This window comes from Lathamus discolor, chromosome Z, assembly GCF_037157495.1.
Source record: "Lathamus discolor isolate bLatDis1 chromosome Z, bLatDis1.hap1, whole genome shotgun sequence".
Taxonomy (NCBI): domain Eukaryota; kingdom Metazoa; phylum Chordata; class Aves; order Psittaciformes; family Psittacidae; genus Lathamus; species Lathamus discolor.
Window position 1 is genome coordinate 76,892,731 of NC_088909.1, and position 15,502 is coordinate 76,908,232.

Consider the following 15,502-nt stretch of genomic DNA (forward strand, 5'->3'; position numbering starts at 1 on the left):
GTGGGGTTGTGTTACAACCTGCTAATCACCAGAGGCAGCAGATCACGTCAGGAGCAAATGCAGTGCTCCTTTGAATAAACGCATTTCTTTATCTATGTCACAACTGCAGCCCTCCATTGTGGAATGCATCCTTTAGTAAAATGTGTTCAGAGTTGACTAAATCCAGCTTCACCATTGCTGCATCATTTGTGCCAAAGTCAACTCCCATACAAACATCCTTCTGCCAGAAAGGTTGGAATATCTTCTCTGATTTTTGACTGAACACTGATATTCTGTGTAAATTCAGGTCAAGGTAACTAGAAGATTCAGTATTCCCAACTTACACATGTATTTTCAACATAGGACAGAAGAATGCAAAGCAGAGTCGTGGCCCTTCCTGTCAGTGACCCAGTAATTCTGTTTTCCCTTCTAAGAACTACACAGTATTGCTTTTGAATATTTGAGTTATCCAAAAGCAATATTGAGCCTAATTTTTTTAAGAGCCTTTTTTCATCATTCTTCTGAGCTACAAGTAACATCACTCATCAAAACAATCTTATAAAAACCTGTATCTTTCTTGTCCTTGAAGCACTACACTTGTGAAAACCACCTTTTTTCCATATCCCCATGCTATATTCCCATTTTACCTCCATATTGGCACTATTAAAATCTTTGGTTTTTAAGATAGGACAGAGCATTAGGACAGAGCATTAGTAACAATATGTTACCATGATTTCCTTTCTGTCAATGCATGCAAAATAAATTAACTTTCTGTACCTGCTCAGAGGAACAAAGCAAGAACTTTTCACTTTGTCTTCCTGCTAAAGCAGGACTATTAGTTGCTCAGGTTTGTCTTTAAATTTTCTCACAAAGTGAGAGTATGTATGTGTTCCACAGGATGGGAAGGGTGACTGAGCCCCGTGAATAAATTTAAAAACAAAATAATATCTGCTCAGGGTGACTTATACATAAATATGAGGCAACTATTGGTGCCAAGTGTGATCATGCCACTTGATTGCTAGTTAAATCAGTCCAGATTTAAACATGTAAACTCCTTGATTTGTATGGAGCAAGACATCTGTAGGCGGTTTATTAAAACCTGCTGATGTCTCCAGAACTAAATTTGTGTGGATAGAGGCCTCTGGGTAGCTGTATTGAAAAAGCAGAGACATACTTTTTGTCTGGTTACCTGACTTCCAGCCCTGTACAGGTGTGCTTGAACAAATTAACATCAGTTACCTATGATGAGCCACTGCATACATTATCAAGGGAGGTGAAGTCGTAAGAAAGCTGCTACCTGCCTCCTGTTATCACCTCCTTGACACAACAGCACCCATTTTTTCGTCATCCTACTATGCTTGGGATCTTCTACAGATAACTTTCTAGAGAATTATTTTCTATAAATGCACTCAGTTCTAGGGACAGATAGCTCCAAGAAATAAGATATTTCACACCAGTCCATAATTATTACTGTATTCCCCCTAATATAATTAGCTGTCATATACAGCTTGAATTTCCTACAATAATAACAAGGAAATCCGGTTTTAAGATACTAGGTGTTTGATGGACCCCTTGGCAAGAGTCAAAAGGGCTTTTTTACCATTTTTTTAAGATATGAACATATTTATTCCTATACTACTGTTTCTGGACATGAATGCAGTACATGAAGAGACTAGCTGCATTATCCAATACAACTGTATGAACCATTAGGTTTTCTCTTGCAGCATCACTGAGTTGTGTGTCATTGCAAACATTCACATAACTCTTCCTTACAAAGAAAACCTGAATCGTAAGGTAACATTTTGTGCCACCTCTAACACAAAGCTGACTACTTCTGTGAGTATTCATGTTGAAAGCATACTGCCTGTCATAATGGATACTCATCAGTGTGAACAAGAGAATCAGAATTAAAACAAGAATGCATAGAACTAATTACTTAATGCAATTTTTTTATTATTTTTTTTTAGAAAAGAAATAATTAAATTAAAACAAGCCCTAGAGTGGCTACTCATGTGAGTAAACATGTTTATGTGAGTAAACATTGCAGAATCAGCTCTGGTATGGAGGGAGGTCTTTTCCAGGTACACATATCCATTTATTTTGGGTTTGAGTTGGAGGTTGTAGTTGTTTTTTTAAAATTATCTTCTGACTTCAGTATCTTGTTAATTTTTGGTACACAAAATGGTATCACTCTGAGAGCAAGAGTTCATTTTCTTGTGCAGTGCAAAAGTCTCATTTTTGTGTGACAGTGCAGAGTAAGTCAAGGACTTTTCAGTGACCTCAAAAGTTTATTTAAATAAACTGCTACACCAGGATTAAGATGGGTGGTGAATACTAGCCAAAAGCAAAACACGCATGGAACAATATTTACCCCTGGTATGTGTTGTGACAAAAATAAGGTAAATGTTTAATTTGTTTTATGTTTAATGAAAGGGATTTTGGGGGAAGACAGGACTGGGAACATGAATGCTTATTCATGTTATCCTGCCTGTCCCTAGGTTTATAAGAAATAACTGGAAGAACCAAAAATCTTCTACAGAAAGTGGAAGAAAATTGAGTATTATGTACTTATCTGAGTAAATGTAAAGCTGTTCCCCCTATGTATAGACGTCCTGTCTTTCTGAGTGTCTTTTGGAGCTGGGGTAAACAAAATGTCTATTACCGTAGTTCCTGTGGAGAAAGACTCCTAATGTTCTTTTAAACTTAACAGCAGAAGACTGTAATATTTCTGCTACTATGGAGGAAGCTGTACTTTACAGCTACAAGATAGCACTAGGGAACTACTCCCAAAAGCCTGGATGCATGAAAATGGAACAAGACACTGCAACCTGAGAGATGTAGTACTCTCAACTGGAAGAGTCGGGGGAGAAATAATGAAAGGAGGAGGGAGATGCATCTGTGGCTGGAATGGCTGTGTATTTACTGGCCTTGGAGTTACAGCTCTTGATGAAGGAGAGAGACACTAAGTACGCAGATAAACTCTGTCATATATACATATATGATACATGAATTTGTCACCTGTGCTTTTCTGTCTAAAAAGAGAAAATGTCACCTGAAGAGGAAAACTTTACATCAGCTCTTATGGCTTAACCAAAGATTACTTGTAGATGAGGCCATTTTCTTCTACCCTTAATGACAATGCTGATGATGCTCCTCACCCTAGATGTGAGCCATTTTATTAATTATTGTGAACTGAGTGACCGTGCTGGAGCAAATATGAATTAAAGTTAAGTTTACCTGAAAGTAAGAAAACTGGTGAGACAAGTCCTAAAAGAACAAGAGCTCACAAATGGAAAAAATTGACAGGTGTATATGACTACAAATAGCTACAACAGTGTTTTGAAGGATAGTGTGCCAGTCCTGTGGTATATCTAGACAGGAGTGGACATTGTTCACAGTTGGCCTCATCCCATAGTTGCAGTCATTCCTAGGGTTTGTGAGGTCAGGGGGTATTATTTGAAGTAGAATTATGAAGCGGGTGATCAGTTTATTAAAACAAAGCTCATTTGGGTTCATGTTCACTGTTTTTTTACAAGATAGCTCTTGGCTAGTAGGCCCAGGTAGATTGGTTAAGAATTGCAGGGATTATTTTGCTGTAGCTAGTGATGTCTAAGGCACTGGCCCGAAGGCGAGTTTGCAACAGATGCATGAGGAGGGAGAGTTTTGCACTTGAATATGTCTTATTGAAAAGATTTTACTCAAAAAGATTCATCAATTTATGGGCCCTGGAGATAAGAAAACTCAAAACACAATCTCTCTAAATCTGGGACACCTTTTCATGGTTACACAAGTTGCTAGTGGTTAGCAAATGCGAGAGGGTGTAATAGCAAATTGGTAAAGTAGAGCCTATAATTGCAGTAGTATACTGCGCAGTTAGAAACAGTTAAGGAAAAAAATTACCAGACTATATACTGTATAGCCACTGCAAGTGCACTGCAAGACACTGTGCACAGCTTTTCACTACTCCTTAATCATGACCTGCAGTACTCACCACCTGCACCTCTCTTCAGAAAAGCTGGCCAGCTGTGCCATCGGTATTTGTGATATTATGCCTTAGATACTACAGTTGAAACCACTGTTTCATGTTTCATGGTATTATGCTGTAGATACTACAGTAGAAACCACTAATTTGCATCCAGCAGGTACAAATAAAACGTTCCCAGTGGTATTAGAACTACCTTGTATTGTAGGTTGGGACCTGAGGTAACACAGAAATCTCTCAGGTCTGATACCACTTATGGCTCATCAGATGCTGAATGTTAATGGCAAGCACTGGATATTTCCTGACAGAAGTTTTAAGCCCACCACTTCTGAAGAAAATTCAAGGCTTTTAGTAGTGCTTTCTACTTCCCAGCAACATCTTTTAAATGAGCAGTTTGCCTTGTGCTAAGCAAGTTTGTCTCTCTCCATTTTTGGTTTGCTTTTTTTTTAATTAAGAGCTCATTTTGCATTTAAGCTTGACCTGAAAAGCATTACTTAAAAAGATCTATCTAAGAAATAATTTAAGATTTTTGCCATAAGGCACCTGCAAGCTTTGTGTAAATGGACCTGGAAGAGAAATGAAAGAGTTTTAGTTTTGCCAAATATGTAAACTGTTACAAAAAAGAAATGATTGCAGGACTTTGTTGGCATTGTGAATAAATGTAATGTGCATAGTTTTGTATGGGGGAAAAAGGAGGAGAGAAAAAAAGGATGGGATTGCAATAAGATATTTTTTACTGTCACTTTGGTTTTGCTTTTTTTTTTTTTAAGAGAAAGGAAAAAAAAAAAAAAAAACGAAACCTAAGTTGTATGTCTGTGTCAAACTATATGAGTATGAAGCATAAGCTGTAAATGGTAAGTTTTAGAAGTTGTTATTTCCAATGTTACTGATTTTTATTCAAGTGCTTCACAAACTTTATTGCGTATTTTATTAACTAGGGAAAAGTGTTGCCCTCTTCCAGTTCAGTATGTTTTTTTTCTTTCTCTCCCTCTTCCTCCCTCTCCTTTTCTTTGTTATGCCAAAATAAAAAAGCAAGTACACTTCAGCCATTTACAACTGAAAATACAAACAGGACAGAGTTAATTTTGTTGTCCGTAAATCTTACATTGTAGTTTTGTGTTTAATGCACAAAATGCGTAAATAAAAATAGCCTAAACATGTATATATGTGTGTGTCTGTGGATGCGTGTACTGAAAGAAAACCTATACACAGCTGTGTTGGTAGATTAAGATCTAAAATTACACTGAATAGAAGGAGAACTTGGATTCCCGTTCAGAAAAGGTAAATAAACCCTTGTTTCACGAAGAAGATGCACACAGATGATATATTGTGCAGGATTTCATAATGGGAGGAGGCGGGCCCTGGTAGGAAGGATAACAGATCCTGTGCTGGATGTCTCTCAGGTTTGATAGCCAGATAGGGGAGCAGCACTAATTCTGCAGTCTTTTTAGTCTGTTCCGTCACACAAGTGGCACTGCTGGGTCAGTCAGCTCACTAGTAATTGTGTTTTACAGACTTCTAAAGCAATTGGTTCAGTCAGTCCCAATTCAATAAAAGTGGAAAGCGAGAGTGAAGAGCACTTTTGTTCTATTTTTTACTTGAAATTATTTCATTCAGCAGTCTGTCTTTTTTATTACCAAGATTTGACATTAGCACTCCAAGCTATATTAGCATCCATTTCAGCAGTTCAGTAATGGTATTAAAAAAACACTTAACTTCAACGGTGAATGGTTGTATGACAGTACCATAAAAATCCACATTAAAAAAAAAAAAAAAAAACTTATGTATTTGTCCCTGCAAATTATTTTTCACTTGTTTAACCACTTCAAAACTACACTGTCTTGACTGGTGTTTGCAAGAGCTGTAGCAGCAAGGAAGGCTTGTAAAGGAGGTTAGAAGCAACTGCAGCAACAGTGGCATGAAAGAAAAAAATTAAGACGTTTATAGAGAAGGAAAAATGTAATAGGAACATGCAAGTACACATACATGCACAATAAAGACCTCTCATTTTGGGTGGGTGCCTATCATGCAACTGAAGTAAGATTTTAAACTCAGATCACTCAAGGTAAAATCTTTGGCATCTTCCATATTTCTGGGATTTAATTTTGAACCCAGCATTCTCCAAGCTTGGGACGGCAGCCTAACTATCTTGGCACTTGCAGCACACTCATAAATGACTGCATTAGGTTCTAAATTTTGATTAAACATTCTGTAATTAATCAATGGTAGACATGAAGCTGTTGGCAAAGTCCAGAGCTGCAAAATGTTTAAGACATAAAACATTACAAAGTAATTAGAATGTGCTCCTTCAAGAGAAGGATTGCCTTCAATAAAGAGGTAAATGATAGCATCATGTTTATTGTGAACGTAGGCAGCCAGTGCAATATGATAAACTGCAGGAGATACACATATCAGTAATCATCCACATTATTAGTGTCATTAATCATAATTCTAAAAATATGACAGCAGCAGCCAACTTTTTGACCAATTTTGCCTCTGCCTGTTGGCCGTTATAACTTCACTAATAGACTGCAGAGCTCCTGTGTGTGGCAGTTTGCATTGAGAATGGAAGGTTAATTATATTTGAGCTGCTGATTCCTTCTCTCCTCGGAAAAGACTGAGCACTTTGACAATCCCCGGAGCTCACTGCTGTTAAACCAGTAAAAGTACTTTATTGAAATTTTCTTTGTTGGTCAGGAATGAGTAGATGTTTCAAATGAGATATAAGCGCCAGGCTGGGACGGCTGCTAATGTTTCTTCCAAAATAATCCTTGGACAGCAAGCTGAACTCATACTTCCCTTAGATGTCTTTGCACAGTCTCTTGTGGATGGGTAAAAAGTTGAGAATTTAATAACCACTGACAATAGTATATATGGAAGAATCTCTTAGGATTGAAATTACTGAGGAGTTGGGACATCAGTGAAGGGAGGTTATAGGATAATCAGCTATCTGTTGACCTGAAAGGGGTACTTATTTGGTAATGTAAAGTTACTAATAGAGGAACCCTGTAGAAGTGCCACATTGTATTTGCATTTGTAGCTCTAGTATTATACAAATAAACCCAGACTTTTTAGATAAACAAAGCAGAGGGAATGAGAATTACTTTTGCATTGTGACCAAATGAAATGGGTTATTTATTTGCCATGGAACCTGAAATCATACAAAACTGTCCCCGGATCTGTGGATTTATTATGAATTTGAACTTGTAATGCAATTGGTAAATAGTCTATGAACCTTCCAAGCAAATAATGAATAATGTACTGCTGTTATTAATATCTAGGAGAAAGGAATTGGTTTCAAAACAGAATGAGGCGAAGCTATGTGTTCTGGCTGAGTTTTATCTTTTTTGCATTTACTGAAACTTGAAACTTAGTAAAATTCATGAGTGGGATGCTGAACTGAAGGGCCTGTTTGCATAAAATCTTGCAAAATTATCACATTTTACATGGCTGTTGTAACAGTGAAATAAAATAAAGGGTGAAAACGTCTGATTTTTTACAACATGTAATATTTAGATTATTTAGGGTTGAAAAGAAATGTTAATTCATGCAGTTTGGCACAGATTCTGTGTGGAAGTTGCGTCAGTACTTCTCAAGAGGAAATACACCTTGTGTGAAGGACGAGCAAAATACTTCAACACACAGGAGATGAGGGCCTAACGCATGTCTGCTATGCAGCACACTGGGATAAAGCTTTCCATAGAGTATGCGTAGATATGTAGCTTATGGCAGTTGGACTGATTGTCAATGGTGCTGAGTACCTGTAATTTCCATTGAAGGATTTTGTGGTATATCGGATGACCTTCTCATGCATGTAACGTTGCTACGCTGAATTAGTTCACTTAGGAAATATTCTGTCAGATAAATCTTTTTACTCTAAACTTTCTCAACCAGTCCGGATGTTAGACAAGAGTGCTGGCTATTTTGTAATGAGTCTGTTTTGCTTCCAGGCAGCTAGTAAAGTGAGAGGTTGAAGTGTTGCAACACAATTTTGATCGTTTCTGAGTAACTTGGCAAGTACGCCAGTGGTTGTGCTTTTTGTTTGTGATATCTTTTGATCTTTAATGGACAACAATAGTAATATATTAAGAGAGCGACATGACCTTGATGCTTCTGAGCACACACAGCTGTTGTGAAAGTGTAATTCTGTTCACACCATAAGGACCGTCTCACTAAACACCTCAACAGGTATGTACTGAATTATTGGGCCTTTCTAGAATCCTGAACCTGTCAGATTTTACATTTCAGATTGTTTGGTAGCAAACATTGCCATCAGATACCAGTTCCACATTTAACCTGAGTATTTGCTCACAGTCGGCTATCCTGCCTCCCCAAATGCCATCTCCGCATTGACATTTTTTATGCATTCCACAGTGATGACAAATTGTTTTCAGACTGTGGATTAAGTATGCAAAAGGCATGTTTGCCACTGCCAACAAACCAATAATTCTCACTAACATCTTCAGAGTTACAACATTTATAAAGTTGCAAAGTGGAGTAAACAAACCATCTGTTTGGCTTTACCATATATGTCATGCTCTCTTATTAGCATATTACGATTCATTTAGTAAACAAATTTGGTGATTTCGTTCATGTCAAAGTTAGAGGGAGCTTGAAGATGATTAACATTCCTGGGACAGGCACATTAATACATTGCTTCCTCTGCAAAGTTAAATGGCTTCTCAGGAGAATCACCCCTTGTTGACAAGATGAGACTGTCAATTTTGTTTGCCTGCCACATTAGGGGCCGTAAGGGGATGGGAAGCTCTGAGAAAGAGGAGCCGTGTAGGCAGCATAATTCACTGCGAATTGAAAAAAGAAGTCTAATTCTGATAAATGGTCGACCCCAATACATCCTACCTGTTATTACAACAGACGTGCCGTATCTGTGCAGTAAATTAGTTAAACCCCTAAAGAGTTTGATGGGAGCTTATCTTCAAGTGAATAATTTGAGTGTAGAGGGAGCTGTCTTCGTGACCAGTGTGAGTGATTTGTTTCATATTGAAAGGGATTGAAATGACTGGGCTCCACATCTTTAATTTGCAAGAACTTGCTTGTCCTTTATTTCCTGTGTTTAATAAGCACTGTTTTTTTTTTCACTTTTTTAATAGGTGCTGAACTGTATTTTACCTTTTGGATTTTCTTCCTATGAAAGGTTAATATTTTTCAGATTCTATGCAATTTAAAGCCTCAAGAACTGATGTTATTACCCAAACTGTTCATGTAGAAATGCTGTGGTTTCATTGGGTAGTATAGTATTTTGTCTTCATTTATTGTTCTAACATGTAACCCCTATCCCTACTTTTCCCCTTACATTTAGAGGCAAACTAAACGTGACCAAATACGTGAAAGTGCTACTTCACAGGCTGAAACCTTGGCTCTGTTCAGATAAATGGGAATTTCATAATATTGGTCAGATGAGGATTTCGAACCTTTATTATCTTTGCTTAGATTTATGGATTTTATTTTTTTTCACTTTTAACTAAAAACAAACAAGCAAACAAAACTGTGTCAAAGCCTGCTGATAGAGTGGCAAAATTAGAACAAAAATTAACTGAAAAAATGATTTCTTTAACAGTTTCTATTACTAATTAAATTCCAGGAACTGTTTTATTGTTGATTCTCTTAAGTAAATGTGGGAAATTATTGCTGCTTCCTTCTTGAAGAAATACCAGAATTAGGACCACATCTTTTCTCATAAATATGTACATTGTTATATTTAGCCAGAGTCTTACTTTCTGGTTCTTTGATTTTAGCTGCATGAAACCCAGCACTTTCAGTCTGCAGAGATTCTGAAAAGCATAAAATTCTGGGTTTACTTTCTGTTCTGTTCACATATTCTGAGCCTTTCTATGAGCTTCAGGCTTAAATAAGCAGGAAAGGAACATGAAATGGAGGTAAGATCACAACATGCCGAAATTTTTAAACAAACCCATAAATCTTAATTGACAGCCTTTGAGATGAAAAGAAACAAAGAGAACTTTGCTTTAACATTGAATTATAGTAAAAATGTAGGCTGAATACTAAGCTGAAGATAAGGGTGGGAAAAGTCTCATGGGAGGAATAACTAAAGTTTCCTTGTTTATGATATTTTAAACCAGATTGGCAGTGCTTAGTTTTAGAAATATAAATATAGCAGAAGGATACCTTGCATGGAGCCTGTACAACCTGAGCAGTTAGTTACTTCAGTGTCCAACTTTAAGAAGAGGTTTACCAATCTGTACATAAACCATCAGACAAATGTATCCTGCCTTTGATTTTGTAGTAGAACGTTCTTCAAACTGCTGAAGATTGTGTGGTTTCATGTATTGTAAACCAATGGAGCTTCTGTCTTCCTAAAAAAAAACCAACCAAAACCACTAAAACAAACCCAAACAAATCTACTATTACCTGAAAGAACACAATTTAACAGAAAATAATTTAATGTTGATTTTTAATGCATTAAGTCTCCAAATATAATTTTAATGTGTTACTTAATGCTCATTGTATCTTAAAGAAAAGCTGCCAAAGACTGATGGCCCCCTGCTGTGACCCCCTGTCTGTGATTTCTTTGCAGTGTTAGAATGATTGGGTTGGGTGGTATTACTTTGGCAAATAGTGTATTTGCCAGAAAATGCGTTTTCAGAACATTTAAGTAAAACAGATTGGGATACTGATTTATTTGGAAACATAGGAAGAAAAGGTGTGCTGGGATAGAACTAGAAATGTGGGAAATTATTCACTTTGGAATTGTAATGAACAGTACAACGTGCTTTGACGTTTGAGTGAGATTTTCATCAGGGAACTTCGTCACTTACACCCAGCCAACAAGGAGCAAGAGGCCAATGGCTAGTACATATAACTGAGACGTTGGTTGGCTTGGCCTTTCTTGTCTGACAGCATCAGGGACTACAAAATGGGTTTCCTGAGTGCCTAACCGGCTGCCCTAACAATTATGCTGCTGCTTCATTCTCCTCTCTTTTTTTCTTATCCCCTTAATATTTAAGTGTAATCATATTTTCTCTTTCTAAAAAGTTGAGAAACTAATGCTTAATGTTTCATTTTCAACAGCCTGCCGTGTCCGAAACTGTGAACAACACATTCCACCCAATTTTTCATGCAGTTAGGTTTGTGCTCCGTATAATACTTGAATTTAAATAAACAGGGTACTCTTTATCATCCAGATTCCCCAGCTCTGCTGTGCACACCAGAGATGAGGCTTGCCCTTGTGCAGATAGGCATGCAGGCACAGGTGCAACCGAAGTTGGCCTGAAGTCATGCATAGAATTCATGCCAGTTCCTTTGCCAGGACAAATTCTACTCTCTGATACATTTCTCCTCACTCTAGAAAGAAATAAGAAGACTGGCTAAATAAAAATAAATTAAAATAAAGCAGCCATTTCATTTTTCTTTGCAACAAATGGATAATAAATTAACAAAATCAGATTCATTGCCAGTATAGAAAGAAACTGCCCAGTCTGGATTTAGGAGCTGTGTAAATGGCATGTACATTTAATTGACCATATTTCCTAGGTCTTCTGTTGATGCATAGTGCATCACTCACTGCAGGAGCTTGCCTAGTAGTAGGTGGTTTGGAACCGACAATGAATTCTAATTTTGAAAGAATACTTCCATGAACTTCACAAGAGAAGGCAAATGTTACCTACCACCAGTGGGATCATACCCACAGGCAGAGATCTGCTGTAGTCACTGTAGCTCTCTGCATTGTGCTGCCACTGAAACTCTTGTCTGAAAGGGCAGTGGTGAATTGAGAGGTGAGATACCCTTGCCACTTGGCCCAAACCACAGATTTAGAATCATAGGATCATAAAATAGGGTTGGAAAGGACCTCAAGATCATCTACTTCCAACCCCCCTGCCATGGGCAGGGACACCTCACACTAAACCATCCCACCCAAGGCTTCAACCAACCTGAATTTCATATGTATCATCATATGGATGGGTTGATAAGGATCTTATTAGGTCAAATATTTTATGTTTTCTATACATATATATACCTCTGCCATCCACTGAGGTTCTTCAAGGTTCTTTCCCTGCCGATACAGCAGCAAGTGCAGTGTAAAGGACACCAGATATGGTCTTAAATTAGCTACCCCAGGTATAAGGAATAATGGAGCCACAGCAAGCTGAAGCTCAGCTGGTTTTGGCGTACCTTGCTTCATGATTTTCCAACTGTTTAATGGCAGTGCTTGTGCACTGGCACAAATCACTCTGTCCAAGCTGTGCCTCAGCTTACTCATGGAACATCGGTAACGTACCTGGGAGCAGTATTCAGAGAAGGAAATGATAGCATTGTAAATCACACTGGAGAACAGAACAGGTATAGGAAGAAACTATAGGTGCCATGGGGAGGAGCAAATGAACATAAGACAAGGTGGCTAGCATTGGCTGAGAGCTAGTAGTGGACTTGTTAGGATTTGAGAATGAAAAAGCAGAGGAGAAGTAGTTGGATTAGGATAGAATATTTCAATTTGGTTTGAAGAAGGGGATCTGGAAACTACTGGAACAATTTAACATGGTTGAATAAGTACATTTTCAAGTAGATTTTTCTTCTCATGTCTTTCTTTCTGCTGTTTGCAGCTACTTGGTCAGGCTACACGTTGGCAATGCTCTTCTGCCTTTACAGCTGAATAATAGCCTTCGTAGCTTCATAGCAAATCATGCTTCTTTTCTGCCCCTAAGCTAAACTCTATTCTATCTGGCAATTGCCAGTGCTTGCCTTTTCCCAGAAAGTGTCTCTTTATAAACTTCTGTGTCTGTACTACTCCTCTTTCTAGTCTGCTTTTATCCATACTCTTCTTCCTTAGTTCCATTTTTTTGATTATGGATCCATCTTTTGTAGCTGTCCTTACATACATGGGCATGTTCCTCCTGCACGTAACTTTTCACAAAGAAACCTTGGGAATGCTGCTCTCAATCCTGAAAAATACCATCTTTATGCAGGGCACCGTAAAAGCAACACCTTGCACAGTATACTCAATCTGTGCCTCACGGTGCAATGCTGCATTTAGTTGTGTAGCAGATGGAAAAGGGGTGTAGGGTCGGTCTCTGAGCAGTCTAGACTGGTGCATCTATGAAAATATACTTTTCCTTCCTTTCTATCCCAACAATCATCCAGCTACTGGACATGTGAGTTGCTCGTATCTTCAGCACACAGTATTTTTAATTCTGAGGTTTTAGCCTCTGTGACTTTGGTTTTGTTATAAGATTTCAAAACTTGATGTTGAAATAAATGAACATTTTCTTGCTATTTGTTCCTCCCATCCCTAGCAGGATGTTTTTGCATATGATATTTACGGAGAGTATTAAACACAAGTGAAATAGATTACGAAATGAATGTAAAAGAATCAATTCTTTTGAACTGTGGTTGCATAATGGAAATCGACTGCTATGAATGAACCTATGTTCAGAAGTTATGAACAGCAGAGCTAATGCACTGCCATGAGTTCATCTTTATTATTGCATTACACCTGAATCAATTGATAAAGTAGCTTCTTTTTAAGGCTAGGAATGGCACTTAATTGAATAAAAGTCAATGTAATTATATTAGGAGAATCCAACAGTACTGCTGACAGCGGAAAAGGGACACTACTGAGCAGAGTGCCAGAACTGGTCCGCACATTTCTGCACATCGTTTGCCTGACAGATATTATGGGCTGGTACATACTTTAACTAGATTACTGATTGCCACTGCTGTAAGTGAGAATTGAATAAGAGAAGCATCTCTTCTTATCAGAGCATCAGCAGGGTTTGCATCCTTACACTGGTCTTTCTCAGAATGGCTTCTGTCCATCTGGGGCTCAGTGGCCCTCTTTAATGTGGTAATTTATTCTTATCTCTTCATTCAGTGAATGCTGGAGTTATTTTCATTGCATGCTTGGCTGCTGTTTTTCTCAGCAGCAAACCAAGGAAATAGGAACACAGATGCGTGGAAACAGTTAGTTATCCTGACTAGTTTCTACACTGCAGCAAATTCCTGTACCAGGGGAGTGAGCGAGGGAAATCAGAAGAAATAAACACTTGAGCACTTTATGAGTAGTTTGCAGTTAGCATTATGATGATAAGCACGAATGTGCTTTTATGGTCATGTAATAATGCTGGTCAGTGTGGACAGGCCTTCACAGTAAGCATTTCCTGTACTGCACTTAGCAACTTTATGTGGAACTGTGTGCCATCTGACACCAGCAAGACAGGGGACTGCCAGGACTACTGTTTATCATTCATGTATGTGTGCACTGCATGCATCTGCTCAAAACTCATTTGTGGATGATAACGGGGATGCTGTGAATTTGCTTTGATTAATTTGCTTTATGTTCTTCATATTGTGTGTTTGAGTCAGTTTCCATCAGGACAACAGTATAAGTGAGATTACAATTGACAAAAATACAGTTTCACAGTCAAGACTTTTTTAAAAAGTCTGTATTTTATTGGTTTCAGATATTATTTTCTTTTTCTTTTTTTTTTTTTTAAACCACATATGTCTGGACTGGAATGTGAATTTGTTCTCTCTCTCTCCTCCCCCCCCCCCACCCCCCTTTTCTTTCTCTTTTCTCCTCTTTTCTCTCTCTCTCTTTTGTGATCTCGATTTAGCAAAAGATTAGAAAGCTGATCTTATCACAAGGTAAGCTCAGCCTTCCTAAGTGCAGTGTGGGGATATGCATAATTACACTTCTGCTCCCTAAAAGAGCAATGGTGCTATACTTGCCTGTGTGAAAGAAGTATTTCCCATGTGGGAGAAAAACAAGGAATACTCTCCACTTTTTCCACCCTTGCCCATACCTCTCAACTGTTTCTCATTAGGAGAGAAATTTTCCATTCTACACCCTCCCTTACTGGAATAATTGCATCCCAAGCAGACACAATTCAATTAGACTGCAGTTCAGTATCAGTTTTATATCAGAGAACAGTTACCTGCATTTGCAGGTGAGTGGGACAGATCACTTCTATTGCTGTGTTCTGTATTTATTCCCAAATGTTATGTGCAAAAGACAGATGAATCGCAAAGAAAGTGATAGAAAATTACAGAAATTAACTCCACATCAATTTAATCTTCCTATATTTGCATTTTCCTTACTCATCTGCATTGTACTGCTGTACCCTCTTTGAGACTTCAATTGGTTGAGAGATATGTTTCAAAGGGTTTCTTAAAAGCTTTCAAGGAAATTTTGCTAATAGCTATTGTTCCCCTTTCCTCTCCTGTTCCTTTTTTTTTTTTTTTTTTGGGGGGGGGGGGTTGGTTGGTTGGGTTTTGTTTGGTTTTACTGTAGGATCTGAATGTCTGTAAAATATTTGATCTTTGTTGTGCCTTCCCTTGCCAATTTTATACCTAGTGCTTTTTTGCAAATTAAAGTATTCCTATGTTAAAACTCTCTCTTTCTCTCTCTCTCTCTTTTCCTTCCCCTTACACCCCCCTTACCCCCCTTCTTTTCCCTCCTACATTTGGGCTCTGATCTGCAATTTATAATGGGCAGACAGACTGGTGAGTCTGCATGTTGTAAATTGCGGGTTTGGGTCCTTAGCTTGCAAAGAGTGTTATGCAGTA

The 15,502-nt window shown here is 38.0% G+C and overlaps 1 protein-coding gene across 5 annotated transcripts in view; it reads left to right on the plus strand.

The window, feature by feature from the left end:
• BNC2 (basonuclin zinc finger protein 2) overlaps positions 1-15,502 on the plus strand; it is a 360,624-nt gene that overhangs the window by 318,627 nt on the left and 26,495 nt on the right. Inside the window, exon 6 of one of the 5 annotated variants that reach the window (XM_065661211.1) lies at positions 9,073-9,116. The exons of 3 other annotated variants lie outside the window; for them this stretch is intronic. In XM_065661211.1, coding sequence (XP_065517283.1) covers positions 9,073-9,079 — 7 coding nt within the window. In that variant the 3' untranslated portion in view covers positions 9,080-9,116. Of the gene's footprint in view, positions 1-9,072; positions 9,117-14,550; positions 14,582-15,502 lie in introns of all 5 variants that reach the window. One more of the 5 variants, XM_065661209.1, reaches the window with a different exon arrangement.